Genomic DNA, 27,939 nt, shown 5'->3' with positions numbered 1-27,939 from the left:
TTTCGAACCAAATGGCGAGCAGGCGGGACAGTTTTCCCGTCATTTCCTCGTTTTTTCGATGCGAGCGCGAAATTCGCCCCATGTGCCGCACTACTTTCGGCGGCGGAAGCAGACGGGACCTCCGAGCGCGCCGCGGTCGCTTCCCCCCACGCCCATTCGGCGGAGGCTTGCGTTGAGTCGTTTCCTGGCGCCGCGCCGATGTTGACGTGCGTTGCGCCTGGATCAAACGGCAGCGCGTCGCGTTCTTCGATTTAGTTCATTCCTCTCATCTTATTTCGCGAGCAAGCAGCAGCAGGCACGTGCATCGACTCAACGGTGGCAGCCACATCGGAAGGACCGAGGAGAAATCACCATCGTCAGTGCGAACAGTCCGAGCGCGGTTGTTTTTGCGTGGTCGTAGTAGTGGTTGCGGTGGTGTGATCGTAGAGCGTGTGCGTGGTGTGTGTGTGTGTTCAAGCGCGACCCGAGGGCGGCGGGTGAGTGTCGTGGAAAGAAAAAAAAAAGGCTGGCGGGCTCCGATCATCGGCGGTGTGGGTGCCTCGACTCTCTGTCGCGGCCCGGCGACGGCGTTTCGACGGGAGAGCAGTCCGCGGACATGAACCACGGCGGACCGTTCCTCGACCACTGACAGACACGCAGGCGTCCCCCCCCCCCCCCCCCCCCGAAGTCGTGGTCGTCGCCGCCGCGCTATGATGCAGACGTCGAGCCAGCATGAGGAACTCAAAGCCATGGGATACACGCCTTTCGAGGCGCAACTGGTAGCCGACACGGCCTCGGGCCTGGACGACATCGTCGGTTCGGCCGAGAAGAAGCAATCCGACGAGACCGGCATGACGCTGGACGACATTCTTCTGCAACAGCAGCAGCAGCAGCAGCAACAACCCAAGAAGGTGCCTCCTCCGAATGGCAAGAAGACCAAGGGACGCGTCAAAATCAAGATGGAATTCATCGACAACAAGCTGCGCCGGTACACGACGTTCAGCAAGCGGAAGACGGGTATCATGAAGAAGGTGAGAGCCGGCCAATCTCGGTATGTAACGTCCCGTAGCTGGGCTTCGCCTGGCGTGCGTGAAAAAGCGAGCGGTCCCCCGGACAGGCGGCACCATCTGCCCCATCGCCCGGCGAATGCGGCCCCTTCCGCCGCCTTAACCCGTTCGTTCACCGCGCAGACGGCACATTGCCGCCGATTGACATCGGTTCCGGGTGTTTACGACTGCGGTCGCAGCCCGGTATTCGGACGATCGGGGTTTGACGACGCACGTGCAATCGCACGGCGCCCTCCTCCTCCGCAATCTGCCAACGCCGCCGCCGTCGAGTTGGGGGAGGGAGCCTTGCTTCGAGTGCCCCGCCTGCTTTCTTTCATACCTTTTTCCTTCTTTTGTTTTTGCGTTCTTTCGCGTAGCGCAGCCAGCAACGGGACTTCGCATGGGCTTGGCGCGGCGGAATCCGTGACAAATGACTGTGAGAAGGGGGAGCTCCGCGCACGACGATGAAAATCGGTGTTCGTGAGCTTTAATTTGTTCCGATGAGGCCGCCGGCTACTACCCCCCCCCTCCCTCGATCGAGTCGAGACGGCAGGCGGCCCCCAGCTTGGACTGTTGCCCACACCGGCCGACACCCACGCGTCCCCTGTGCCGTGGGACGGGCTCTAGTAGTAGCCCCACTGGCCCCCTTTTCAATCACTCTGCTGTTGGGGGACTGTGCAGGTTGCGGCCGTTTTTTTTTCGTCTGGCCGCGGTCCCTTTCGCGATTACTACGATAGAGCCGAAATTAAATTTGCAAGCGTCGCAGAAGCGGAGAAAGCGAATTGCGGCCGCTTGCCTCTCCCATCACGGACGGTCGTGAGAACTGGCTTATACTCTCTAAAGAGGACGCTGGCAACTGGTATAGCCTTGCGCTGTGGCTCGTTGGAGAAAAGCCGATTTGCCCAACCCTGCAACTTGCTCGCATCGAGATGCTTCGATGACTGAGCTTTGAAGGAGCACTGGACGTGCATTTTCAAAGTTGTAGGAATTCTACCGTGCATTTTTTGCACGTAATACGATGAGACTTATCGAATATAAAGGTCAAGAAGCATAAGACATTTTGGTAGCTGGTCTCGAAATGCCAAACCTGCTGTCATCAACGTTACTGCGACGTCACGACACAGAGCGAAATTTCGCTGATGTTTAACAGTACTGCTAGGCATTAGGATGTCAGTTCTAAATATACACAAAAGTGCTGTGCCCACTTCTGGCAGCACTCACACATGGCATCCACATTGAGGCAGCATATCATGGTGTCATGACCACTTGTGATGCATCCACCACCTGGGTATTGGAACTGGTTCGCAGGAACAAATATTATTGTTCAAATGCTTTCCAGTATACTATGTTCAAAGGTTTAAAGGGTTCGGCCCTTTAATGAAAAAAAATGACAAGTTGAAACTTTCGTGACACTACTCCTTTAATTTGAACAGTTCAAGTTATATTTTGCTCTGTGTAAGTAACACCACCACTGAGGCTCGCTATGTGGACTATCGTTATCACCTGCTTGCAACAGCTCAAAAGGGGCCTATTGCAACACTCAAAAATAAACAGAGTACAGGGTACAAACAGGTATAAACAGGGTATAAACAGGGTACATAAAGAAGTGTGGGATGTGCAAAGAATTGTTTCGATATATCCGGTAGTTCAATGTAACCAAATCTGCATGTGACGAGCTTTTGTCCGTCGCTTGATATCCCCAGTTTCATCTGAAAAAAAAAATATCGCCTTTGCAGCCCTCATTGACTGGAAAAAAGGTTATACTTTTGAAACAGTAAACGAGACTGCTCAGAATTTATGAAATTGAAGGAGAAATGGCACCACCTCTGTATGTAAAGAACCTACTTTCACGGCTGCTGGATAAAAAAAAGGTGCGGCCTGCCGCATCAGGCGGGCTGCAACGGGAGTGAACGTGACAGCCGTAGTCTGCTTCCACGAGCGACGGCATCCGAGCATGTTCCTGACCCCTTTTCTATGCCGATCCCAGACAACAGTCCGCTCTGGTGGCACCACGGCTTATGACAGAATTTTCTATGAATGCGACAGGCCACACTTTTTCTTTCTTTGTTCTTTTTTTCTTTTCAACGGCCGTGCTACTTTACAGGAGATAGTGACCTTGCTCACCTAGGTTGAGAAATAGCGAAATATTTTGTTTACTGACTACGTACATTGTGGATGGTTTTCTGTAGTTTCCAGTTTCCATTGATAAAAGTGTGTGCAATTGACAAGCTGCATCTAATGCACACAGTCGTGCGAGTTAAGGTGGAATGTATTAGGAGCTGCAAGCATCATTCGTGAACTAATCTGGTGCCAGTTTAGTGCCGCTTACCTGCACTTCGAGTGCACTACGTTTTTCTCAAGTACAGCGAATGCTATACCCGCCGTGGTTGCTCAGTGGCTATGGTGTTGGGCTGCTGAGCACGAGGTCGCGGGATCGAATCCCGGCCACGGCGGCCGCATTTCGATGGGGGCGAAATGCGAAAACACCCGTGTGCTTAGATTTAGGTGCACGTTAAAGAACCCCAGGTGGTCAAAATTTCCGGAGTCCTCCACTACGGCGTGCCTCATAATCAGAAAGTGGTTTTGGCTCGTAAAACCCCAAATATTATTATTATTATTATTAGCGAATGCTATGAGTTTGTTCTGCAGTGATGCTGCACTTTCAAAATGGATCGTTAAGTGTAGTTAGTGCCTTCTGAACTAATTCAGAAGATTTAGACAAATTTAGTAAACCTCAAAGTGTTATTGCAAGGGAGTGAAATGTTAACATGCTAGGGCTAGCAGGATGCACTTTTGTAACTCAATTTTTGGTACTTCACGCAACGTTGGCATGATTTCGACTTGCACGCTTTTAGTCTGAGGACTATGTCATCCTTGGTGCCTGAATCCGCAGCAATGTGAATCGCACTCGGATAATTATACTTGAAAGCGGTGCTCAGCTTTATACTTTTTTGTTTATGTTCAGTTTGTCCGCAACGGTATATCATAAACTCAAATAAATGAAGGTTCCAGTTAATTTCAGTAAATACATACATTTTGGTTGGCTCACCACAATAACCTGGCAAGAGAACAAGGAACGTGTGACTGGTAGTCAGCCTCTAGAATCCATATCAAAGCCATTTACTTACACGGGACCAGGATCACGGAAAGGAAATCCGCAAAAGAATAAAAAATCTGTTTTAGCACATATAGCAGGTGCTACCAAGTCATGGCTGGCAGCGTAATGCTACCTTTGAAATAAAAAGTGTACAATCTCAATGTTCTGCTGGCACAAACATATGGAGCAGGAACATGAAAGTTAAGAAAGAACCTTTGACAGAAAGCTACGAGAGAACTGACATCCTAACACAGAACTACAGAACTGACATCTTAACAAGTGATGGAATGGAAAACTATAGTGTAGCCATTTGATGATGATGAGGAGACAGCTATGCGGACAAGTGAGCAAAGGGGGGTAGCTGGTATTTGACAGATTTAGTTGGACGTCCGCAACAGCTCTGCGTACACAGGAAACCCGCGGAGGTGACAGCTCGCATGCGCAGTATGCAGGAGCACACATGATCCGAGCACACATGACATGAAAAGAGAGAACTGACATCCTAACACAGAACTACAAAACTGACATCCTAACAAGTGATGGCATGGAAAACTATATGTGTAGCCATTTGATGATGATGAGGAGACAGCTATGCGGACAAGTGAGCAAAAGGGGGTAGCTAGTATTTGACAGTTTTAGTTGGGCGTCCACAACAGCTCTGCGTACGCAGGAAACCCACGGAGGTGACAGCTCGCATGCGCAGTATGCAGGAGCACACATGATCTCCTGCATGCGCCTGCATCTTTTCAAAAGCTGCATAGCATCCACTGCACGCTCTGCAGCCTCTGCGGAACGTTCTCGTGTGCACGAGCGCGCATTTTTCAATATTGCTCTGACTGAAGATATGACTCTGGCTTGTGGTTCGACTTCATGGCGGTTGGTATTGGCTATACAGTTTCAGAAGCTGGCATATGGTGGCACTGAATAGCATTCTACCGACTCCTGCGCGTGCAAGTCGGCAATCGCTTTCTCAACTTTTGTGTCTGGCCAACTATTGCCCTTACGTACACGTGCGATTCCCTATGCACGCACGACCTCGCGCGCTGTGTACGTGGGTGGTTGCGGACGCCCAACCTAAAGCTGTCTATTATAGTTGAGGTTAAGAGTGAGAAATGGAGTTGTGCGAGGCACGTAATGAGTAGGGCAGATAACGGGTCGTATATTGGCGTGACAGAATGGGTGATCAGTGCAAAGGGAAAGGGAAGGAAAACACTTAGTGTACAAAGATGCATTTTACATTTATCCTATAGGCTGTGAGCCGCTGTAGCTGCAAAAACATCTCTTTTATTAATGGGCTTTGAATCGCTGAACATCTGCTATTGTTTGAATGCCTGCATGAGGGTGTGTTTGGAGCGGTGCACGATAGTTGGTTTGGCATGATGTGGGCTGTGGTACTAGTATACGGTGTGCTCTCATTTGTTGTCTCTATGTGATCTGTATCATATCTAACCACGTGTATAAGAAGAAAAAATTGTCTAAAAGGTGTCCCGAAGGTTTGAGGACCACTGTTGTGAACCACCGCGACTGTCGGTCTGTTTCAGGCATACGAATTGTCCACGCTGACGGGCACCCAGGTGATGTTACTGGTGGCATCGGAGACGGGCCACGTGTACACGTTTGCCACGCGCAAGCTACAGCCGATGATCACGTCCGATGCCGGCAAGGCCTTAATCCAGACGTGCCTCAACTCGCCCGACCCACCTCAGGGAACAACAGGTCCGCCAGGGCCGGGACCGGACCAGCGGATGAGCGCCACGGGCTTTGAGGAGACAGACCTCACTTATAGCGTCACGGAGGACAGTGAGAACAAGGTAGGCCACGTTTATTTTTTGTCTGGCAGCTTCAGAAAAGGGAAAATAAAGGACAACTACAATGGAACTTCATTCTGGCTAAATTGGTTATAAATGAGTTTATTTTATCGAGGCACACTTGGCAAATTTATGGGACTAGTAATCATCTAACTTTTGTATTTACAGCCTTTAAGGCGCACCTAAGCAAACTACACCACACATATGGTGGTTAGCAGATTTGATGTGAATCTCGGATCATGGCTTTCGAGATTTTGAGCATGCCGCGGGTGCCACCTACTCCCTGAAGTCATGCCAAGAAATTGCACTGGTTCTCGGTGTCCTGGGTTTTACATCCTTTCCAGCAATCAGTAACGGCAACAATGTTATCTCTATGTCTATCTGTTATCAATGTTTATCTCTCTCTAAAAATGTCTAATTTTGCCAGCTTCTCATGACGCATCCCCTCATATTTAAAACAAAAAAAATTGCCTAATGATTGCTCCGTATCTGCATTAAAACTCAGTAAAGAATTCCGTTGTAACTGGCCTTTAAGTTAAAGCTGGATAGATAGATCACACTTCTGAGATACCGAATAAGTCAGTTTTGACAAGCCAGGTAGGATGCAAAAACTAAAGACAGGCGATGATAATACTGGCGAGTTGAAACGCCCCACAACAATTCCTATTGGCGTCAGGTTTGGCAGTGTTTTACTCGGTGCAAGTTATTAACAAAGAAGCACCGTATAGTATTGGGAAGTAACAAACACTATTACTGCCATAAAAATGACGTAGATATGCTAGAAAGTACGCCTTGAAATCTGGATGGACACTGTTGGTGGCACAGTTTGGATATAAAATTAAGAAGTAAGAGTTTGGCCGTCATTTCCACAGCTAACCATAAGCCTCCTTCAGACACAAAGAAGTGCAAGCAGGTATTTGAAAGGAAAAGGATCTACAGGTGCGAAATGGTTTTAGCGCTTTCCTGCTTAGCATGCATTGCTACATACCAAGGTGGGTCAGTGGCTGTGGCACTCTGCTGTTGGGCACAAGGACGCGGGTTCGACTCCCAGCAGGAGTATTCTGGTAAGGGCGGAATACCAAAAACAAGTGCGCCAAGCTTCAGGCGCGCTCCAAAAACTGTACAGTTCGTAAAAATTAATATGGAGCCCTGCAGTAGCACCATCTCTCATAGCGTGTGTGCCGATTCGGGACACTCAATCAATCAAACCAATTGCTTTTGTCACTTCCAGAAAATGGCTGGAAACACGATGAACTTGTAAGACAGCTTTGGATAGGGTAGCTACAGGAATGCAAACCACAAGTTTTACGTGTGCGAAAATCCTGTTGTTGGTTAGGCAAGCCAGGAAGCACTTGTATCTTAGATGTGGACTTGCACGTGAGTGCCTCGTCTACGTGATTATTTGATCATTTCTATTGTTTGTCTCGTAATATACATGGACTGTGTGCCATAAATGCACTTGAGCCACACTTGGTGAGCTCAAAAAACGGTGAACTCTGCAGTACTTATAAGTCTCAGAGTACATGTGCAAAACCTTGGAGGCTTGTCCTCTCTGCACTGTACCGCACAGGCCGTAGCACAAGCAGTCTTTCAACCAAGACAATATTGTCCTGTTGTAGTGACCGTGAAGAGCCAAACACTGCTAAAAGTGTGAGTTAACAGTCTAAGTCTCTTCACTGGACAAACTTGTGACCAGAAAGACGGGCAACATTCAAATAATAATGATAGCGGCATGCACAGTCATCAAATCTAAACTCCCAGGTCAAATCTGTCCGCTAATTATATATGTCCTCTTGCAAATTCCAGAGGAACCGCTGGTGCTCACATACATTTGAAATTGTGCACTATTCATGCCATGCAAGCAGTTTGGTTTGATTTAGATATACATTTAGGTGGATATGTTTAGATAGAAATGGCAACAGCATTAAATAAATTTGGGGTGCAGCAGGCGACTTGCACTTAGTGATGTTGGTTATACAGATTGTTAAGTTTTGCACCCGTCACATAACTTGCATTCTCTACATATCTATGAAAGTGAAACAACCAGGGGGGAGGTGAGACCCACTACCTTAAAATGTGGCTGGCCCTTCATAGGCAGCATGTCATCACATTCACCGTAGTGACTAGAAGTTATCTAAGTTGCTTCCAGTACAAATTGTTACATTACTCTGACCTGTAAGTGAAGGTTTGTTTGCTTAGTGGCCCTTCATTGTCAGCAGAACACCTTGCTGATATTATGAACATATTCTTAACTCTTTCCACATGGACGTCTTGCCTGGCTCATCAATTTTTGACGAAATACAGGTGACACACAGTGACCATCAATACACGTCCTTTCGTGCCTCAGTCCAGAGGACATTTGCTGCTTGTTTGAGGCTTGCCAACATTGCAATGTGCGATAAGCGTTGCAAATGGCATCTAAACACATAGCTTTTTTGTTGCTGCTGGCCATTTAGTTTTCCTTTTTTCATTTTTTCTTTTTGGTAATCGATTAGCATCATGTGATTTACAAATTTCTTCCAAAATCCTTTCAGTACTGAAAGCTTTAAGCTGACATCCTTGTACTGTGGCCACCCTAATTTCTGATGATTCTACAAATAGCACATTCCCGGATCTTTGCAGTTGTGAATTGCCCATACCTTCAAACGACGGTTGTATGCTTTACTTGTAATTTGCAAGCACCTAAGCTCTGTAACAATATGCTTTAACAGAGGTTCTCGTTTGTTGACCAGATGTACATGCATGGCAAGCCTTACTTTGTGGTGATGAGCATGGTGTAAATATGCATGAGTAAGCTGACTGTGCATGACAGTGACGGAGGTTACAAAAAGGTGTTGCAACGTGCAGACTGCGTTGTGGTGTGCAGTTGCTTTGTCATGCGTGCTGCATTGATCAGAGCTGTCATTTTTGCTGGTGTTGTGAGAATGTGATACGCTAACATTAGATACAAGCTTTCTTTCTTTTTTTCTCCCTCTCTGTGGTGTGGTGCAATCTACTGTTGTGTTGTGTCACCCATTGTGTCCCATTGGCTGCCAGAAAGTAGCACCAACCTCCAGTATAATTTTGTCGATTCACGCCCAGTTCATACAATACCCAGCTGTCTTCATGTGCATAGGTAACCTCTCTGGTTCTGACCTCAATCTTTGCATCATCTAGCAAAGATGTCATCATTTCTACTCGAGAATGTTATTCAGGCATACGAGTATGTTAAATAAGAATTAACAGTAACTGTTCCTTAAAGTGGTGCCCAATCATGGTTCAAAAACCTTTTACAGTCTGTTACTTTTTCATGCAGCCTTATGTGCATTATGTGGTCACAATGGAAAACATTGAATATGTCCTATTAAAATCATACAATTCTAATTTTGTGCTCTCTTGCCACTAAGCATATCAGCTATATTCTCTTGACTGTGTCTATTCTTGGTAGTTCATTTGGTACAACTTGGTATCTACTGTAATGCCAATTTGTGCAATTTTCTGGGTGCTACTACTGTACTGGTGTATCAGTGACAAAATTAAACCTCCTTGTTGTTCACCCTGAAGCTTTTTATAAACAATTGCATGCCCTCTCTGAATGTCTTAGTTAAGAGAAAGAAGCTTCTGCTTATCATTTCTGGCATCAGAGGTGTTTGTTTTTAGCCATCGAAAAGTGCCCAAAATGCTTTTGTGCACCAGAAGGCTGTTTTTGCAGTGGTTCTCTTACGATTCCTCTCCTTCTAGTCAGTCACCGTCACTGGCCTTCGCTGGCACACTTCCAAAACGTCGCTGATGCCCGTCTGCCGCGCAGACGGCGTCGTGGACACACACATTTGCCGCAGCTGTCGCTGGAGGAATCGCAAGAAAATCACAGCGAGAATAACCTGCTTGGTCTGGTTTTTTCAGGGATCATGTGCGGCTACTTAAAGGGACAGTAAGAAGAAATACCGAGTTGAGCTAGAATCATAAATTATTACTGCTGCCATATCATAAAGGTCAGTCTTATCGTGATCTGAGGCAATATTGAGATTCCTACATTATGGGTTGTATTGTGTAAAGTTTCTTTTTTGTTTTTCTTTTTGCAATTCTGTTCATTTTTGCTGCCCATTCCTGGCGATAGCGAAGGCTTGGAATCATGCAAGTCAATGACAAAGAGCTAAAAGAATGGGACATAAAAAAATTATTATGTAACAAGTGACTCCAGCTTGCTGGGTTTGGATTGAATTCGAGAGTAAGCAAGGGGACTCTGGGCAATATTCGGTAACTTTTCCTGCGCAGGAGGTATGGATATAAATGACAATGTTCCAGAATATATGACACTATCTGAAATCGTCAGCACTATGGTTGGTTTGTAAAATTCAGAAAGGGGAGCCTGTTTTTCATTTTCCATGCCAGAAATTGGCCTTTCACTTAACCACCACTGAAGAAATTCAGATAGGGTTTCTTTAAGAGTGTATAGTGTGAATTGCATTTGTCCACAGTGGTCAGTTGGCCAATTCAGTTACCAAATATTGCAAAGAAAACCATGGGGCGATGCGACAATAAGACCATGCATGGTCACGCTGCATTTTCAATCGATGTATTATAGAACAAACATGTGGAACCCAACAGCGAAGATCCACGGCCAGCCACTCGACCACACCAGATAAGTCTGACCTTGCACTGTACTCAACCAGTCTAAATTTAACTGGTATTTCTTGTTAGTGCCCCTTTAAATAATAACAGGAAGAGAACCACCCTACCCCCCCATTCACTCCATCGCCCTTGTTACAGCTGTCCCAGGCTCCGGCGCTCGTGCAGTTCCCCGAATTCGGCAGCCAGAAATTGCCTCCATTTTTCATGATCTGACTGCGACGGAGCAAAAGCATCATGACTGCATCCTCCCCTCCCTCCTCCTTTCCTACCTGGGCTCCCTGAATAACAACAGGACTTCGGCTGTTTGAACCAAACGAAAACAATCTACGTGCAATCCTGTTGTTGTGGTGTGTGTGTGTGTGTTTGCCTGCACGCGTGTGGGAACTCCTTGGCTGCCTGCCTGCCTGCACCTTGCGAAGCTCCCCTTGGCTGCTGGAGAGACAGTCAACATTTGTGACGCGAACACTGCCCGTTAGACAAAAGAAAGAAAGATTTTTACACTACAGTGCCAAACCTGCAGAGATGACAACGCTGTTATATATTTTTTTACATGTGTTAAAAGGTTGTGCAAATCATGTCCTCTCCTTTGTGCTTTTATCCTTTTACTTTTGCCAATGCGATGTGTAGTTAGTAAATTAACGCAAGCAAAGCTTCTTTTTTTTTTTTTAAGGTATGTATAGTTACACGATGCATTGCAAACAAGAAGAATGGGGGTTAACCGAAGGGCCCGATTTTTATTAATCATATAAGAAGCCAACCAACGTTGACTCCAAGGACAACATAGGGGAAATTACTTGTACTTACTAAATGAAATAAAGAAACGATAAATTAATGGAAATGAAAGTAGATGAAAAAACAACTTGCCGCAGGTGGGGAACGATCCCATGTCTTTGCATTACTTTTGCGATGCTCTACCAATTGGGATACCACGGCGCCGTTTTCCCATCCACTTTCTTGGGTATTTATGTTTCCTACTAGAACCCTGGGAGTGTTAGCCAGCACCACCACTCACAAACCTTGGCAGTAAATGTGGAAAATCTTTTCTGCCACAGGCGTCGCGAGTATGTGATATTTTTGGGTGAAGGCAACTGGTCAATTGGTAGATCATCGCACATGTAATGCGAAGACGTGGGATCGTTCCCCATCTACGACAAGTTGTTTTTTCATCCACTTTCATTTCCATTAATTTATAATTTCTTTAATTGATTTAGTAAGTACAAGTAATTCCCCTATGTTGTCCTTGGCATCAGTGTTTGTTGGCTTCTTATAAAATGCAGTGTATACCAACAGAACATTAAACTTTACAGACAACATTTATTCTGCATAAAGTTGTGTGTAAAGGAGGAAAAACACTATAATCTCCCAAAGGCTAAGTCTCTTCTCTTTGCATCTTGCAATAATAAAGAGCAAAAGAAGCTCTTGTATGATAATTATTGCATGAGTTTAGCATGTAAGAAACCTAAATATAACAAATTATAGGATATAATGAAAATCTAAAATGTTTGTCACTGACATTAATGGGTAACAAATATCAGATATAACGGAAGTATTTTTGTTTCAGATGTGGCTTCATTATAATGAAGTTCGATTCTAGTTTTCCGACGCAAGTTGCATAAAAAAAAAAAGGGTGTAGGAGCTACATAAAAAATGACTGACAGATTTTAGAATGCCAAATAATGTCATTGCATCAGGTCTGACAATCCTAGCTTGGCAGTTACAAAAAGTAAAATGATCCATTATGTCAACGATTTCATTATATTGAAGTTAGTTGCATTGATGCTTAAATGTACTGATATTAAGAAAAATGGCTTTCTGAGGTTCACCTCGCCTTACGAGTAACGTCACTGAATGTGGTAAACTAACAAGTCATTCAGTGTCATTGGCAAAGGCCTTTATCCTTGAGTGGTCTAAACTAGGACAATGATAATGATCACACGTTCACATAAAATGTATGCCTTATCTAGTTGACCCAGCTCCTGCTAATGCCTGTGGCCTACACTGCATACTTCTGTCACCTTCAAAATAATGTTATGTCAGGCAAGGTCGATTGCCAATGAACTTCCACTAAATATCCTCATCTGTTGCTGTTACAGCAATGTGATACTGAAGGAAAGACTAGATAGTTTTTTTTTTTTTTTTTTACTTTGCCTGTGACTGAATGAACAAGTTTATGTGTCAAGCTGGCCTTGACATTGTTTGTTTGCACATTTGTCCGCTTGCTGCATGTGTAACAACCAAGTCTTATATGTGCCTTTTTTATATATATATATATGATTTTACCTAGCCCCTGGTGCAGCCTTGATCACCAGAAGCTTCTGTGTATAGTACAAGTATGTGCGTAATCTTTGATGCACAGTAGGCATGATTAAATTCAACTGATTAAACTTTTTTTTTTTTTGCTAGCAAATTGCTTAAAAAAAGCCAGTGATAATGTAGCGATTCCATTTCAATTATTTTCCTTTTCACGTTTCGTCACTGTGATCCAAGGAGCGCTCCACTACGTTACCACCGAGATCAGCCAGTCGTGGGTGGTAGATGATAACAAAGAACTAGAATCAAACGAAAGGAATCCTTATATTTTACAGGCCCATTATTGCTGTGCCTTCTTTTTTTTTTTCTGAGTTGTGTTTCACCAAGAATCCTTACAGTTCAGTAAAAGATGAAGTAACGAAAGTCGTACCTATTGCTGAAACAGCTTTGTTTTTCACTGCTGCTATTTTGTGCGATGTAGCATGTATTTGCATGCGACTGTTGTGCTTGCGGACTGTACTTATGCAAATTTGACATTGTCACCTGTGTTTCAGTTGCTGAATTTTCACACTGTGACCAAGTGTACAGCCTTCCGCAGCATACTTAACGGAGTTGTGTGTCCAGTTTCGACTCGGTGCTTACTGCACTTGAAGCTTGAGTTTTGTGGTGCGAGCACCACTTAAGACCGAGGCTCGGTCTTATAAAAGCATCACTTTGATGCATCTCTGGCGCATTTTCACAAGGAGGAGTCTTTGTGCTCTTGCCCTGTCTGATAGAATTCTTGTGAAGTGTAGCGACGCTCGTCTTGGGCCAGCAGCCGAAACAATTGCAATGACACATGTTGCATTTAAAATGAGATATCATATTCTAATGCCCACCTGCTGCAATGGTTTGGTGTCTGTGGCACTCTGCTGCTGACTGCTAATTTGTGGGTTCGATACCTATTGGCGGCAGCCGCTTCTGATGAGGGTGAAATGCAAGAAGTGTCGCATATACTTACTTTTAGGCATACATGAAAGAACCCAAGGCAGTCAAAATTATTTCCCTCCACTATGCCTCACCCATTGTGAAGATTTGGGACAAACCCCACAACTGAATTTTGATTTAAATTCAAGTGTCACTTGGAAGCAGGCTGTTGACTCGTGCTACGAAATTTTTAAGATAAACAATAAGAAAATAAAATATTTCAGAAACTCTTAGTATCAAGTTTGACTTTGCAACAGAAACTAATGTTCTAGTTCCTTTGGCTTGCCAATGACATTGTTCAATTCAGCAATAATGCAGACGAGTTACAACAAATGATTGGGGACCTTAGCAGAGAGAGTGTAAGAGTGGGGTTGAAGATTAATATGCACAAGACAAAGATAATGATGAATAGCCGGGCAAAGGAACAAGAGTTCAGGATCGCCACTCAGCCTCTAAAGTCTGTGAAGGGATGCGTTTACCTAGGTCAATTAATCGCAGAGAACCCTGATCATGAGAAGGAAGTTCATAGAAGAATAAAAATGGGTTGGATCGCATACGGCAGACATTGTCAGCTCCTGACTGGAAGCTTATATTATCATTGAAAAGGATGGTGTACAATCGGTGCATTTTACCAGTGCTGACATATGGGCAGAGATTCGGAGGCTGACAAAGAGGCTTGAGAACAAGCTAAGGACCGCGCAAAGAGCAGTGGAACGAAGATTGCTAGGCATAACTTTAAGAGACGGAAGGAGAGCGGTTTGGATCAGAGAACGAACGGGTATAGAAGATATTCTAATTGACATCAAGAGAAAAAAACGGAGCTGGGCAGGTCATGTAATGCACTGGTTAGATAACCGTTGGACCATTAGGCTTACAGAGTGGGCACCAAGAGAAGGGAAACGCAGTTGAGAACGGCAGAAGACTAGGTAGAGCGATGAAATTAGGAAATTCGCGGGCACTAGTTAGAATTGGTTGGCACAGGACAGGGGTAATGGGAGATCGCAGGGAGAGGTCTTCATCTTGCAGTGGACATAAAACAGGCTTATGATGATGATGATGATGGTTTTCTTAGGTAGACAATGTTTGTAGGTTACACAGGCATTATAAGAAAACTGGTAAATTTTAGTTGGTGTGTGTGCCACGGTGATGACCCAGAAGAAACCTTCTAACTCAGAAAAAACAAAAAAGTTCTGTGCATCTTTTATAAAATTTTCAGCAATTCCACTGTACCCACACACTCAGTGCGACAAATTCCAATGAAATCAATTTAGCTTTTGCCTAAAATGGGCATGCATACTCTCTAAAAGCAGTTTGCACCCTTTAGTGCATATCACCATAATCCATCTTGCATGCCTTTCTTTTCTTTAATGCTGCATGCCTGGTACTTCACAAATGCCATGCACATTATCAATGTGGCGTAGCATTCTTGACAGGAAGGCAGTGAATGCAGATTTTTAAAGAAGGGAAACAAGCAAGAGAGATGATTATTGTTGTGAGACAAGGATAAGCCCCAAAGGATGTAAACTGTTATTTTCTCTCTGTATTTTTTTTCCTTCTTTTTGAGAATGTAGGAAGGGCAAGAGCAGAAGCTTCCATGTGGCAGAAGGCTGTAGAGCAAAAGTTTGCATCAGAGTATGTTGCATTTGGAACGTTGCCTGATTCATTGTTACCAGTGGTGTGTGATTGGTGACGACTGATTTTGAGCATGCAATGAAACCTGTGACCTAAAAAATGTTTGTGCACCGCCGACTGCAGGCCTCTTTACAAGCAAAGCCTTTGTTGAACCTGTTGTGATTAGTTGTTGATTATAATTATTTATGTAGGCACAAAGCAAATATAGATGAAAATTAATTGCATATGCGTTGACTGCTTCTTATTCCACACTACCACTGTAGGCATGCCTACCTGACGACTGTTTTCATCTTGGAAGTTTGTTGCTGCAAGCAGCAGGTTGTCACATGTCTGTTAACCTTGTATAGAAAGTGCAAACACACTGTAGAAGCATTTCATAAAGAAGTGATGTACATAAAGAAAAAGTTAAGGATGGCAAGAAAGGTGACAGACAAGCACTGACTTCCAATCAACGGTTTTATTTAATTGTAACTTGGTTTATACATATGTGTGATCATTTCGATAAGTAAAGAGCAAAGGAGCAAAATCGAAGGCAACTAATTGAAACCAAGATATAGCTTTTTTTTAAACTTAACACTCTGCACGTAAATACTGGTAGCAACATCATGCATGTACAAACCATGTTTCCTGAATCTAAAGTGGCTTTGGCATTCAGTACTTGCCTTATTCCTTGCACTTGCCATTACTGTCAGATGTGCACTGTTTTCACTTAATAAGCAACTGACTAGCGCAAGCCTACACATTATACCAGATTTTTGTTTTTGATCTATCTTTAGGTTTGAAACAAGACATTTAAATGTGTGATAGACTGCACCATTTTCTCACTTCAGCTTGATTACTTGAACAGGTGGTCATTACTTGTGTGATTAGTCAGTGTGATGTTATGTAGTTAAAAAATCGTTTACTGAAATCTTTCTGATGGCATACACTCTTGTTGATTCCAGCTAAAGAGACATGAGAATTAAGCTATTGCCAATGTGGCTGATTGCTACAATGTCATGAGACATTTTCATGTTTTATATACTCTTGCAATTCAGGCTTGTAAGCTCCGAAGATTCACATTGGTCGAAATGACACAACATATCCTTCACATAGCGACTCAACTCCTTCTAATATGTCAAACTTTTTTGTTGTTGCTTTTAACTTGGTGGCTACAGTACAAGCGTGTTTCAAATACATTTGCGTGTGTGCATGTAACGCATATGCCATCATGCGTGAAATCACTGTCCCAAAAATGTCAAGCTAGCAGCTGATTTGTGAAATTTAATTTTGCTGAAGTAGTTGAGCTAACTTTAAAAGTAGCAACGTTAGCCAAAATCAGGCTACTTTAACGCCTTGTGCTTTGATCATGCTTAAAAAGTTTAATACAGATAGGCGCAAGGATTGAAACTGTCTGTACGACAGTGGTGTATGTAAATGAGAGAGATTTGAATAGTGCCACTGTATAGTGGCGTAGGATTGTGACATTAAACCAGCAGTTCTAAAGAGAAGAGAAATTTCGTGTTATATGGGTTTCAAGGCTTGAGTGTGGGTTGTTGATTTTCAGAGCGACTGTCTCTAGGTAAGTCTAATGGTTTCGGCACGGAAAGGTGCGTGCAACCAGCGCCGACACGGTGATATACAGCTCGGCCGCATCAGTATAGCGTGTCGCGTGATTCTTGGCGCAAGCGCCAAGTTTACTTTCACGCCAACAACGCCGCACGTGCAACGTGGGTGGCGACGCCGTCGCACTTCGTAACCGACAGGTTCCGGGTGGGAAAAAAACATCGAGGGAACCGCTGGTGCTAAGTCCAACGTTTACATAAGCCTAGACGCAGCTAGAACGCGTAAACGTGTCACCTACCGTACGTACGTGCCCCGCGACTTCGCGCCGTTCTTGGAAACAGGCTATTTCTCCGCGCTGAGGTGCTTCAGAAAGTAGCAGCACTGTTCCCAGATTAAAACCGTGTTTTGTGGTGAAAGCGACCGTTTTACCAGCTGCATTGGCTGAGCCTTCCAGGTGCATCCGCATCGTCGTCTGCCCTAGATAACCGCAAGCAGACGACGTTCCGCAGGCTTGCGGTACGTGTCGCCAAATATTGTTCAACTGTTACGCGTTTTGTACTATAAACAGTGTTTTAAACGGGTATACAAACACATAGCAGTTTGAATACGAGTCGTTCGGTGCTAATGTGCGGAAGAAACGTTGCCATCTGGAATAAAGAGTGTCAGTATGGTGTCGGGCCGCGATAGGCACTGGACAGAAAGATTGCTTACGTTCTAGGGACATACGCGATTGCCTGTTCGTCTTTCACTGAACACGTGTTGGCGACACCGCCGGCCATATTTCGTGGACTACTACCTGCTGCGCATTATAGTGGAAACCATAGAATGAAGAACCAACTTCTAGAAACGGTTTAGCGCACCTATGTGCTCGTGTTTTATCGGCTCCACCTGATCGGGACAGCAAAAAATAGTGCGTACGAATTGCGTCGAAATTTGTTCCGCTGCACAAAACTTTCGACATCAAAGCGGCCTAGCGTGAACAACTCCAGTAGATGAAGACATTTCGTTTGATAAATAGCGAAAAGTTCTTGTGATTCCGCATTTTTTTTCCCCCTCTCTGCGAGCGGTCACGTCTGGTCTCTGTAGTGTAGTCATCCGCACCGGGTGCGTGCTCGTGTGCTGCCGCGGGTAGGCCCGCGGAGACGACGGCAGCATCAGCAAGCAGGGTTTGGCTTCAAAAGGAGGCCGTTCTAAGTATGGGCTTCGGCGGGGGAACCTCCTCCAGGACAAACTTGGCGCTCTCCCCGACCCGGATTTGGAAACTGCCCCCACAAATGCGCGCCAAGCTATATACAGACCCAGCGCTGCCCCAACCCCCTTCCTTGAGGAGACCGCGGCTCGCTGCATACGCGCGTGCCGCGCTGTCCTAAGCTGCGGCGTAGTTTTTTGATACGCGGACCCCCGAGCAACGGTGCGCGGGTCCTAGATGCCGCTGCTGCGTCATCTGCCGGCTGCCAGACTTCTAGCCGCGCGCGCTTCCCGTTTCTGTCCCCCCTTCAGATTTTATCTATTTCGTTTCCTCCCTTCTGCGTCCCCGTTTACGACGCGTTTTTTCATACAATGAGGACGTGGTAACTGTTTAGCGAGCGCGGGAAAACGTATAAACACGTCCACCCTCCGTAAACGTAGCGTAGCGGCGGGTTATGTAATCTAGAGCTTGCAGGGCGCTAGCTCGGTCAAGTAGCAGACTAAACCGTGCATGTCTGCGCGCGTTCTGCGGTTCACAGCTGGGAGAGCCTAAATTCACTCAAAAATTCGATCTTTAGAGGTTTTGATTTGTATTTATGAAAATAGCTCCCGCTAAGTACATACAATGTTGAATTATTTAAAGACCCTGCTCTTCCTCTTTCTTCTTCAATGTCGGCGCAATTTCCAAAGGACAAGAGCTGTAAAGTTATACATGCGGACAAGGAAGCTTAAAAGCGGTAACTGGTAGTAACTCTTGAATTTTATGCTAACGCCGCGATCTTACATGCGCGCCAAACATAGGAATAGACAGGCTTTGAAGTGCAACTATAATGCGTCTACTTAATTTTACTTCAATAAATTGCATCAGGTACCTGGGCCTGCCTCCGCGGCATAGTATAACGGAACAACACAGACGAGAGGACCAAGAAAAAGATGAACATGGGTGCCTGTACGAAATGCGCACCATATGGTGTTTGTTTATATACGCGCACCAGGGGCAGCTTAAATAGTGTGGATCGAACCGCTGTCTGTTTATTTTTTGTTTCCTTCCTCTCCTCCCCCCCCCCTTTTTTTTTGAGACCCACGATTGGAGATTCCCCAGGCAGTGGAACAGGATAAGCCCAAAGGTGTGCTAATTCTTCAGGGGGGTATCCTGTAACAGTCCACCTAGTGGACTGTCCATTTCGGCCGCCGCTGATTGGATGCAGCTGTACGAGCGAGGAGGAGATGAGCGGCCCAAGCCAATCAGCAGCAGCCGAAATGGACAGTCCGCTAGGTGGACTCTTACAGAATACGCCTCCCCCCCCTCGAGGTGTAGTCTGATAAGACGCCGTTCAGGGCAAGTGATTACGTGCTGCCTGGGCTGACATCCAGCGTTGGTTGTTGTCACTATCAAACTTTGCATGTGAAGGCCGACTGTAGAACCGCTACAAGTTTCACCCATCTTTATCCCCCTACCATCTATCTGTAGGCCAGAGGACCATCCTTTCAATTTAAGTTTCAATCACTCACGTTGTAACTGAGCCGCTGAGCCGGGCTCCCTAGAAGGTTGTAGAAAATAGTGCCTCTTCCTATTCACAATCACTCTGTCTCATTATAACTTACACCCACTGCCATTAATTCTTTGTCAAAAAATAAAGCATTATCTTTGTTGCACTGTCTTTGAGGTATATTGTATCATCTTTCTTAAAGGCAGCGAATATATTGGGGCTTCTCTTGTGCCACAACAATAGCCATCATCTTGCCCTTATTTCCTTTCGTTAACGCTGCGCGCCCAGTAGTTCCAGGTCACGAATGGCATGCGTGTTATCAGTGTGACCTAGCATTCCCAACAAGAAAGTCGCGAGCACAGTTTTCAAGAAAGGAAACGCAAGCAAGGCAGACGATGATTATTGCTGTGGGACAAGATGTGCCCCAAGGGGTTCAAACTTTTTTAAGGGTATTCATTTAAAGTATTTCAAGTATGTCAGTTTAAAGTGCATTGCTTGATTTAGGGCATAGGAAGCAAACAGCTATTATTGGAAGCAAATTGCATGCACGAGGAATGGGGAGGCCAGTTGTCCTCTAGTTTAAGATTACGTTTTAGATTGATGAATTTGTGCGCAATAAAATACCCAGTGAGTATTAGTGAAATTTTTTGCACAAATAATATACGTTGTGAGTATGAATAAGTGGAGATACATTAGCCATAGGGCTGCTGAATGTTATAATGTGCAGTGCTTGTTTTTGAATATGCTGCAATGAGCATAACTGCTAGACGTAAGCATTACCTCAGGAAGAAATGCAATAATTAATGTGACTATGAAGAAAGGTATAAGCGAACTTTAAGAGTACCCCCTAATGCCATAGACCACTTTCTGTGTTGATGTAGTGATGTGCATGTAAAATTTTAAACATTTGTCCAATCAACCCCTAAAAGCTTAGCATGGAAGAATATTGTTGCCATTACGTATACAGAGGGACTTCCAGTGACATTCATTTGTGGAGATGTGAAAATTACAGGGCAAGTTTTTTTTTTTTTGTATCTAGGTCCATTCCTTCAACAACAGTTTAATATACAGTGAACTCTAGTTAGCACGAACTCTGCTAAGCCGAATTCACGAATATAACAAACAACATGGGAACGTTTGTTTGGTTTTCCATAGACTCAATGCAACAAAAAATCCATTTAGGACGAACCGCCTCAAACATACTCTTCGGTTAAGACGAACATTGAGAGTGACAACCGATCCTGGAGGCTAGGGTGCCTCGATGCGCTGCACCCATGGGTGCGCGCATCAAGGCACCCTACTGGCGCATCGAAGCACCCTACTGGAGACCTGCGGCGCACATCGTCTGTGGACAGAGGCGAAAACAAGAGGAGGAAACAAAAAACAGTGACGTTTCACTTCGTGAACGTGGGTGACATGGAAGCATATGGGTGCTACAGCACACACGAAGCTATCAGCCCTCGGTGCGCCTGAGGGTCGCCGCAATAGAATGCCATCTTGTAAACATTCGCTTACTAACTAGATTAAGAAGCATGGTGTCAGCGCGCACAGTCAAACATGAACACATAACACTCGATGACCACGTACACTCACTGTCAAAATGCTGTTGTGAGGAATCGCGGCAGCAGTAGCGAGTGTAGTGACCTCTGTGCTGCCCATCGCTTCAACGCAAACTGAGCAGCGAGAATACAGCACAAGCAAATCTACGAGCCATCGGCCCAAATAGACTGTGCTTTCAGATTGCTTTCAAGGTAAAGCCCACGCGACCGCGCATGGCCGAAGTAAGATCCCCATGCCCCCCTGCCTCCCCTCCCTCGGTGCTATGAGTGCCACGAGAGAAGGCGCGCCTCTCCCCACCCCTTTCCTCTCTTGCACACACGAGATTGAGCTGCCATCGCCAGCTCACCATCGCACGCTTTCACTCGTGCACACCGCTTACGGCACGTGAGGACAATCCTGTCACGATACGAATATGTAGGTACGTCCATATCGCAAACAAAACCTGTAGCAACTGCTAGAAGAGGTGAACCCAGCATGCCTTCGCCTACCATCCTCCTCCTTGACGCTTCACCTCGTTACTCCTTTTTCTATTAATTTTTTTTTATTAAGTTGAGCTAAATAAATGCTTTTGATGTCATTTTCCCCCTTTGTAAGTCTGCCTCATTTACTGTTTTGAAGTAAGATATTTGAATGCACCTGGTCATGTTGCCAACTATTCTTACAAGACGAAAAAAATTTCATGGTCCCTTCAAGATTGTTTTAAATGGAGTCTACTGTATTCTCTGCGTCGGTATTAAGTTTGGATAACGAAATAAAAAATGGTTGCATCAACAGCTTGGAGTATACAATCAGATGATGATAAGCACAGAGGTAAGTCGTTAAAATTAAGAATAAAAGTGGTTTAAGTGTCAAACCTTGTGTTAGATTTTATAGGCTGAGAATAACGTCAGGATACACACACAGTTTTTTCAATCAAGTAAGTAGTTATAGATTAATAACAACAATAGTAGATTTGCCACGAATACTATTGCTTTCGTTTCCCAGGATGTGCAAGTGTTGTGACATCGTGATGTTTTAGCACTCGCTCCATGCGCTTAATCGTCTGCTGTGCTTCTACACAGTCTCGCAATTATTATTATTATTATTATTATTATTATTATTATTATTATTATTATTATTATTATTATTATTATTATTATCTTCTGCTCATTTACACACCGCTCCAAAGGCTCCAATTTCGTGCAGAGAAGCAAGCTCGCTGCACCATGCAGTCATGTGTTTCACATGTATGGATGTATGGATTTTGTATATGACTACACTATTAAATAGCTGCTGATTAGAAGAGTTGCTAAAGTGAGTAGCTGTTCAAAAATTAACTAGACATCAAGCCACACACTCGCCAGCAAAACCTATATGTTTAAGCAGCATACTAACATAGGGAAACATATAATCCTGAACTTTGATGTTCGTAGCTAAGTGTGTATAATGGAGACTTGGTACTAACAGGATGGACTGGTTCATGGCAAAGCCACCTGTAGCAGATAATTGGAATCAGAAGAATTTGGCTGGTCGCAGTTGCAAAGTGATAAATTTACTTTAAGTACATCCAGTTTAGTGCCCTTCCCTTTATTACACCTGATTAATGTGTTTCTAGTAAAACAAATTTTGCAGGAATTGATACAAAACAGCTTTTGCAGAATGGACAGGTACTAGCATAGGCCGGAACATGTAGGCATCAAGAGCAGTCCTTGTGAAAACCTCTTGTGGCACTTTGCTTAAGCAAGGCACACGTAACATTTGTTGGAAGGAGCAACCATATTCTATTTGCAAGGCTTGTAAAGGGACTAGTTAGTTTTCCACGTCAGGTTGAACACTGCCCTACAAGAGCTACTAGGAAGACAATTTCTGCCCTATTACATACAGCCAATAAACAGTGAAGCTAGGAAAAGCGTCGAATGAAATATAGAAGAGAGTGGGTGATCAGATCTCTTGTTGTAGGTGGGCAAGTTGCATTCAGATCCACTTTCTTTAACCCTTTTCATTATTATTTCTGTCATTTCAATTAAACATGGCGGTTAATTTCCCCATTGCTTTCCCTGGCTTCATTATCTGTTTGCTTTGTGTTGTTGTGACTACCAAAAAATCTAGCCCCTCAGTTTATTTTTATTTGTCTCCATCATTTTGTTTTTCCAGCAACCTGCATAGTGTAGCATTTCACTTTGACTGCATACCACTTATCTGCTGGCATAAACATGTCAGCTGCGACATAATCACCGCAAAGGAATTTCCATTCAGTATGCTACTAATGTGCTTAGCACTAATCGTAACATTGCAAGATGTAGTACTAACACTGCTGCAGTTGGATATATTCTCAAGTGTGCCTCTGCTTCCAGTATGCCTCTGCTTTGTTCAAACTTGCTGTTGACAGAAAATTCTGGATATTTATTTATGCTCGCCCTAGGACTCAAAGGCCCTGTTCAACAGCCTCCTCAGCGGGTGCCAAGATGACAGCGATAGTGATGGTTCCAGTCCAGACTCGCCACCGTCCCCAAACAAGGGGGCGAGCACGAATGGGTCGCCATCACCAGCACTCAACTCGGTACTTAATTCAGGTGGGCAGAGCCGGCAAACTTTGCATGATAAGCCAGCAACTGAATGGCAGGCTTGATCTGGTGCCTCCAGTTAAAATAACTGTGCAAAACAAAAATTCTAGTAATTACATAACAATGTAAAAAAACAAAACAAAGAAAGTTAAACAGTGTTTCAGCATGAAATTCAAATAAATGTAACTTTAACCCTCGTTTTCTTTTCTTAAATAAACCTATTAACACAGAATTAATTAAAATGGTGTTCTGAAGTAAGGTTTGACCAGGCTAAACAGATTTAAGTATTTCCCTTTATGTACCTTTAAGGATGTCCTCTAACCAGCCATGTCTTTATCCTCATTGCACTACCCTCAAAGACTAAATGCTTGAATTTACTGAAATTTCTGTTTGAACTGAGCGGCATCAAAGTGAATTCGAAACATAGCAGGCCAAGCAAAATATATTTGTAGGACCTCTACAAGTAGTTGTAGAGATCCTACAACTTCAAAAATGTATGTCAGTATTCCTTTAGCCTACATATTGTTCCTGGAGTGTGCAAATATTCTATGCCCTCATTCGCAGGTTCTGTGGTGTCTTCAGCCAACAGTGTCACCAACCCTGCTGATCTTGCACCCATCTACCGCATTGGTGGGCAGTCTGTTGTATCACTAGCAGGTGAGGTGGTTAAGCACGCAGGTTTCACTGCACCTTACACTGCAAGTCAAACACAGTTGAACTTCGTAATGAAAAAGTTGCATACAACATGAAAGTAACTTCGTTATACATCCAAGATCCAAGACGTATGCACTGATTGCGAAAAACAATTCCAATCGGGTCTATGTGAAAGAAATGCAAGCATTATGCCTCTGACAGGCTGATTCTGACGGCCTGTCAGTGGCTTGCCCATGCCAACACATGACATTTGAGCAACATCAATGACCCTTGCACGGTCATTAATACACAAATTGGTGTGGTCACACAGATTTGGGATGTTGATTGTGGGCCAGCCAAGTCACTGACCAAGAAGCGCACACATATCCAGGATGTGCTGTTTCAAGTTGCTCTTGTTGAGTGTTTGATATCTTTGCTGTAACAGACATTGTTTCTGATCTTTCATTTTTGTAGAAATTGCCATCCAGATGTTACATTTATGTCATCATATTTCATCGTTTGTAATACCTGTGTTCGTTCTATCAAGCACTTACATTACATTTTTTAATTGATGTTTATCACAAAGCCACTCACAGAAGCCTTGGTGACATGATAGTAGTATACTAAGAATTAATTTTGACCACCTGAGCTTCTTTAACATGTACCAACCATTTTGATAGCATTTTTGCATTTTTCTACATAAAAATGCAACAACCACAGGCAGAAATTAAGCCTGTGATATTGTACTACTAAGCCACTGAAGCAAGTAATCTTATGCAAAGAAATACTACAACAATGAAGAAATTCAAAGAACGAAGGTGATACAGCACCTAAAACCTCTATTATAACAATTATGAGAATTACCTGATATAACAAAGCAAATACAAGATTTTTCTCGCCAATATCATTATGTAATGAATATATATCTATAACCTATATTGGATATAACAAAGGTATTTTCTTGTTGGATGAGACATATATTGCAATGTGGTTCAGCTGTAAATGGGAAAGCCAATCTTTACATGGCTCTTTTTGTATTCAAAGCAAAAATTTAGCAAGCTTCAAACAGCTGCTAATTCATTACCATGCTCCAACATTACAAAGTTCGTGAGAGGAACACACACTTGTTTCCATTCTTTCCCAATCGTGTTCCATTGCTTTCCAAGCCAAGCATTGCTGAAAGACAACAAAATGAAAGCAAAACATGCCAGTCCAATAAGTCCAGCAGTTTGCCAGAACTTTGCACTTAAACTGACCTGGCAAGTTGTCTGCACAGTTGACTTTAAAAGGTCAAGAAAAGAGTGGAAGTAGTGGTGCGGTGGCTGTTCTGGCTTTTGTTTCAAGTTTGCGTCCCTTAGGCAACTGCCGATTCAGACTCATTTTCTCTTACCTTGGCTTGGCTTGTCTTGATGTGCCTCTGCCAGGTCCCGTCAATGGAGGTGCATCGAGTAGTGGCTGCAGCCCAGCCACGGTCACCGTGTTGCCCGGTTCCCAGTCGTCCCTGGGAACTCTCATGTACCAGACGCCGCAGGGACTGCTCTACGCCGCCCCACCGGGTGGCTCCTTGCCCGAAGCTTTGCTGCTGAACCTCAGCCAGCCGGTCTCGCTCAAGGCAGATGGAGGCATGTGCTTATCGGCTAACTCTTAAGGCTCATTCACACCAACAACTTGCAGAGGTCACGAGACCGATTTGGTTGCAAATAGTCAAATTCAGAGCGCGAACTACTGGGACGCAAGCTAAGGAACGAAAAAGAGGGGACACTAGCCGTGCTTCCATACCAACTCGCCCGTTTTTCACTTTTGATGCAAACGGTCGCTTTGGTCAAAAAGCAGCAGTTCTGGATTTGTCGCTCACTGCTCAATTTTTCATTCGCGAACCTAACGTCTGTCACCATAAGTCATCCGTTGTCAGTCGCGGTCGGTCACGCTACCTATATCAATTGCCAGTGTGAATACGCTCTTTCCCCCGACTTTGTCTCATTAGTCAGTTCTATGCACTGCAATGAAAGCTATATAAGTCATATCAGCCACTCACGAATTAGAGTTCTTGTTCCATGTTGGCTGGTGAGCCCAGAAGCTTTCTTGGTTCTTGTTTCTAATTGGCTGATGATTGTGGTGCATTGCACAAACTTGATGAGGTAGGGTACAGCTATTTCTTTGCGATTGCTGGCGTCTTGTTTTTTTTCTTTATGTGTAGTACTTTCTTCCTGTCTACGCTGTTGCACTTCAAGAGACTTCTACCCTGTTATATCATTTCACCCAATTTCACATATTCCGTGCAGCACCTTTGCTGTTAAAAAAAGATCAATTTGGAGGCATTTCAAGTATGCACGTGGGCATGGGAAGTCGGGGTCATTCATTGTTGAGACATTAATAAATGTAATGCATCGTACTTCTACTTGCAGACTGTCCCACACAGCAGTACATCACAATCCCAGTACCTGTGTCAATGGCACAGCAACAGGTGAGTCTTTATGAGCACCTCTTGGAAGCACCTCTTGTGAGCACCCATTCTAGGTGCGATTGTGAGGACCTGTGCCCTTTATGTTTGGACAGCACACCCATGCAGCTCAGTAGTACAGGCATGACATTTTTTTACTGTTCATTTGTAGAGTTAAGTGAATGTCCTAGCCCACAAACCGCCCCCAGCCCCCTTAAAAAAAAAGGGTACTGGTAATTCTCAAAGTGGCCAAAATAATTTACTTCTATAGCAGCTTTTCTACAGATCGGTTTCGGTTTAATTTTGCAGGAGGTGTGTGTATGTTGGAATGTCACAACACTGGAAGTGGTCATGTGGGAGCAGGAAATTGCGATATTTTGGCACTCGCTCAGGCTTACTCGGTTGTCTGCTACGTTGCTGCTCATTATGCGGCCCGATGTAGCAGCACGTCGGACGACAGCGCAAGTCGGTGTGAGTGCCAAAGCATGACCATGTCCTGCTCTCATGTGGCAACTTTCTGTGTCCTGATGTAGCCAAACTGAGGATGGCGTAATAATACAAGAATGAAATGAAAATGTTGACAATGTGCTGCATAGCACTGTGTGCACAAAGTGTGCTCAAATTTTGTAGAAAAAATTTATTGAGCTTGTACAGGCCTGCTTTTCAATAGGTTTTCAAGATTAATATGTGCACGTTTGCAAATTTTCTGCAGTGTACATAATAAAAGCCACAAAATGTGTTCTCTCTCTCTCTCCCTCCCTTTTTTCTTCTTTTTTACAGGCTAGCACAACATCGTCAAGCTCATCATGCAAGAGAGAACGAACAGGCAAATAGGCCAGAAAATCCGAAGCTGAAGCAGAACCGTGAAAGAGGTGTGCCGTCGTGATTACGGCAACGGCTTCGTCTACACGACGTACAGGATCACAGAGCCAGCCTTGCACTAGCAGTGCCATCATGACAGTACCTGAGAAGAGCAAAAGCCAAAACAGCCGGCCAAACCTTTTTGCATTCGGTCAGACTATGACGACTGTGGAGCCTATTTTGAATGCCCAGTCTGTTGCTTGGACAGCAGTGGCAATAAATCTTTTATGACACGTCTGTCTTGTGTAGCCTTGTTTGTTTAACTAAGAAGCTGACATTTGGCGTCGGTT

The 27,939-nt window shown here is 44.3% G+C and overlaps 1 protein-coding gene and 1 long non-coding RNA gene across 2 annotated transcripts; one reads left to right on the top strand and one right to left on the bottom strand.

Moving 5' to 3' along the window:
- The first annotated feature begins 18 nt into the window (after positions 1-18).
- Positions 19-27,886, top strand: LOC139047786 (serum response factor-like). The gene is made up of 7 exons (XM_070521868.1): positions 19-1,010; positions 5,664-5,933; positions 23,574-23,724; positions 24,280-24,372; positions 25,773-25,970; positions 26,754-26,812; positions 27,569-27,886. Exons 1-7 carry the CDS (start codon positions 690-692, stop codon positions 27,620-27,622), a joined length of 1,146 nt encoding a protein of 381 aa, XP_070377969.1. The 5' UTR covers positions 19-689; the 3' UTR covers positions 27,623-27,886.
- Positions 2,497-17,490, bottom strand: LOC139047789 (uncharacterized). Its single transcript, XR_011507376.1, has 3 exons — positions 17,233-17,490; positions 6,919-6,991; positions 2,497-2,734 (listed from the first exon to the last, which is right to left on the bottom strand). It is a non-coding gene; the product is annotated as an uncharacterized lncRNA (long non-coding RNA).
- Positions 27,887-27,939: the final 53 nt, after the last annotated feature.

The sequence above is a fragment of the Dermacentor albipictus genome, chromosome 7, assembly GCF_038994185.2.
Source record: "Dermacentor albipictus isolate Rhodes 1998 colony chromosome 7, USDA_Dalb.pri_finalv2, whole genome shotgun sequence".
Classification (NCBI taxonomy): Eukaryota; Metazoa; Arthropoda; class Arachnida; order Ixodida; family Ixodidae; genus Dermacentor; species Dermacentor albipictus.
Note: the sequence above shows the minus strand (reverse complement) of the source record. Positions and strands in the feature narration are given on the sequence as shown.

Excerpts from the sequence above, each read along its gene's own strand:
- LOC139047786 (XM_070521868.1), top strand. The coding sequence starts at position 690 with ATGATGCAGACGTCGAGCCAGCATGAGGAACTCAAAGCCATGGGATAC. Across the intron at positions 23,725-24,279 it reads CAACTCGGTACTTAATTCAG|GTTCTGTGGTGTCTTCAGCC; the intron begins GTGGGCAGAGCC and ends CCTCATTCGCAG. Across the intron at positions 24,373-25,772 it reads GTCTGTTGTATCACTAGCAG|GTCCCGTCAATGGAGGTGCA; the intron begins GTGAGGTGGTTA and ends TGCCTCTGCCAG.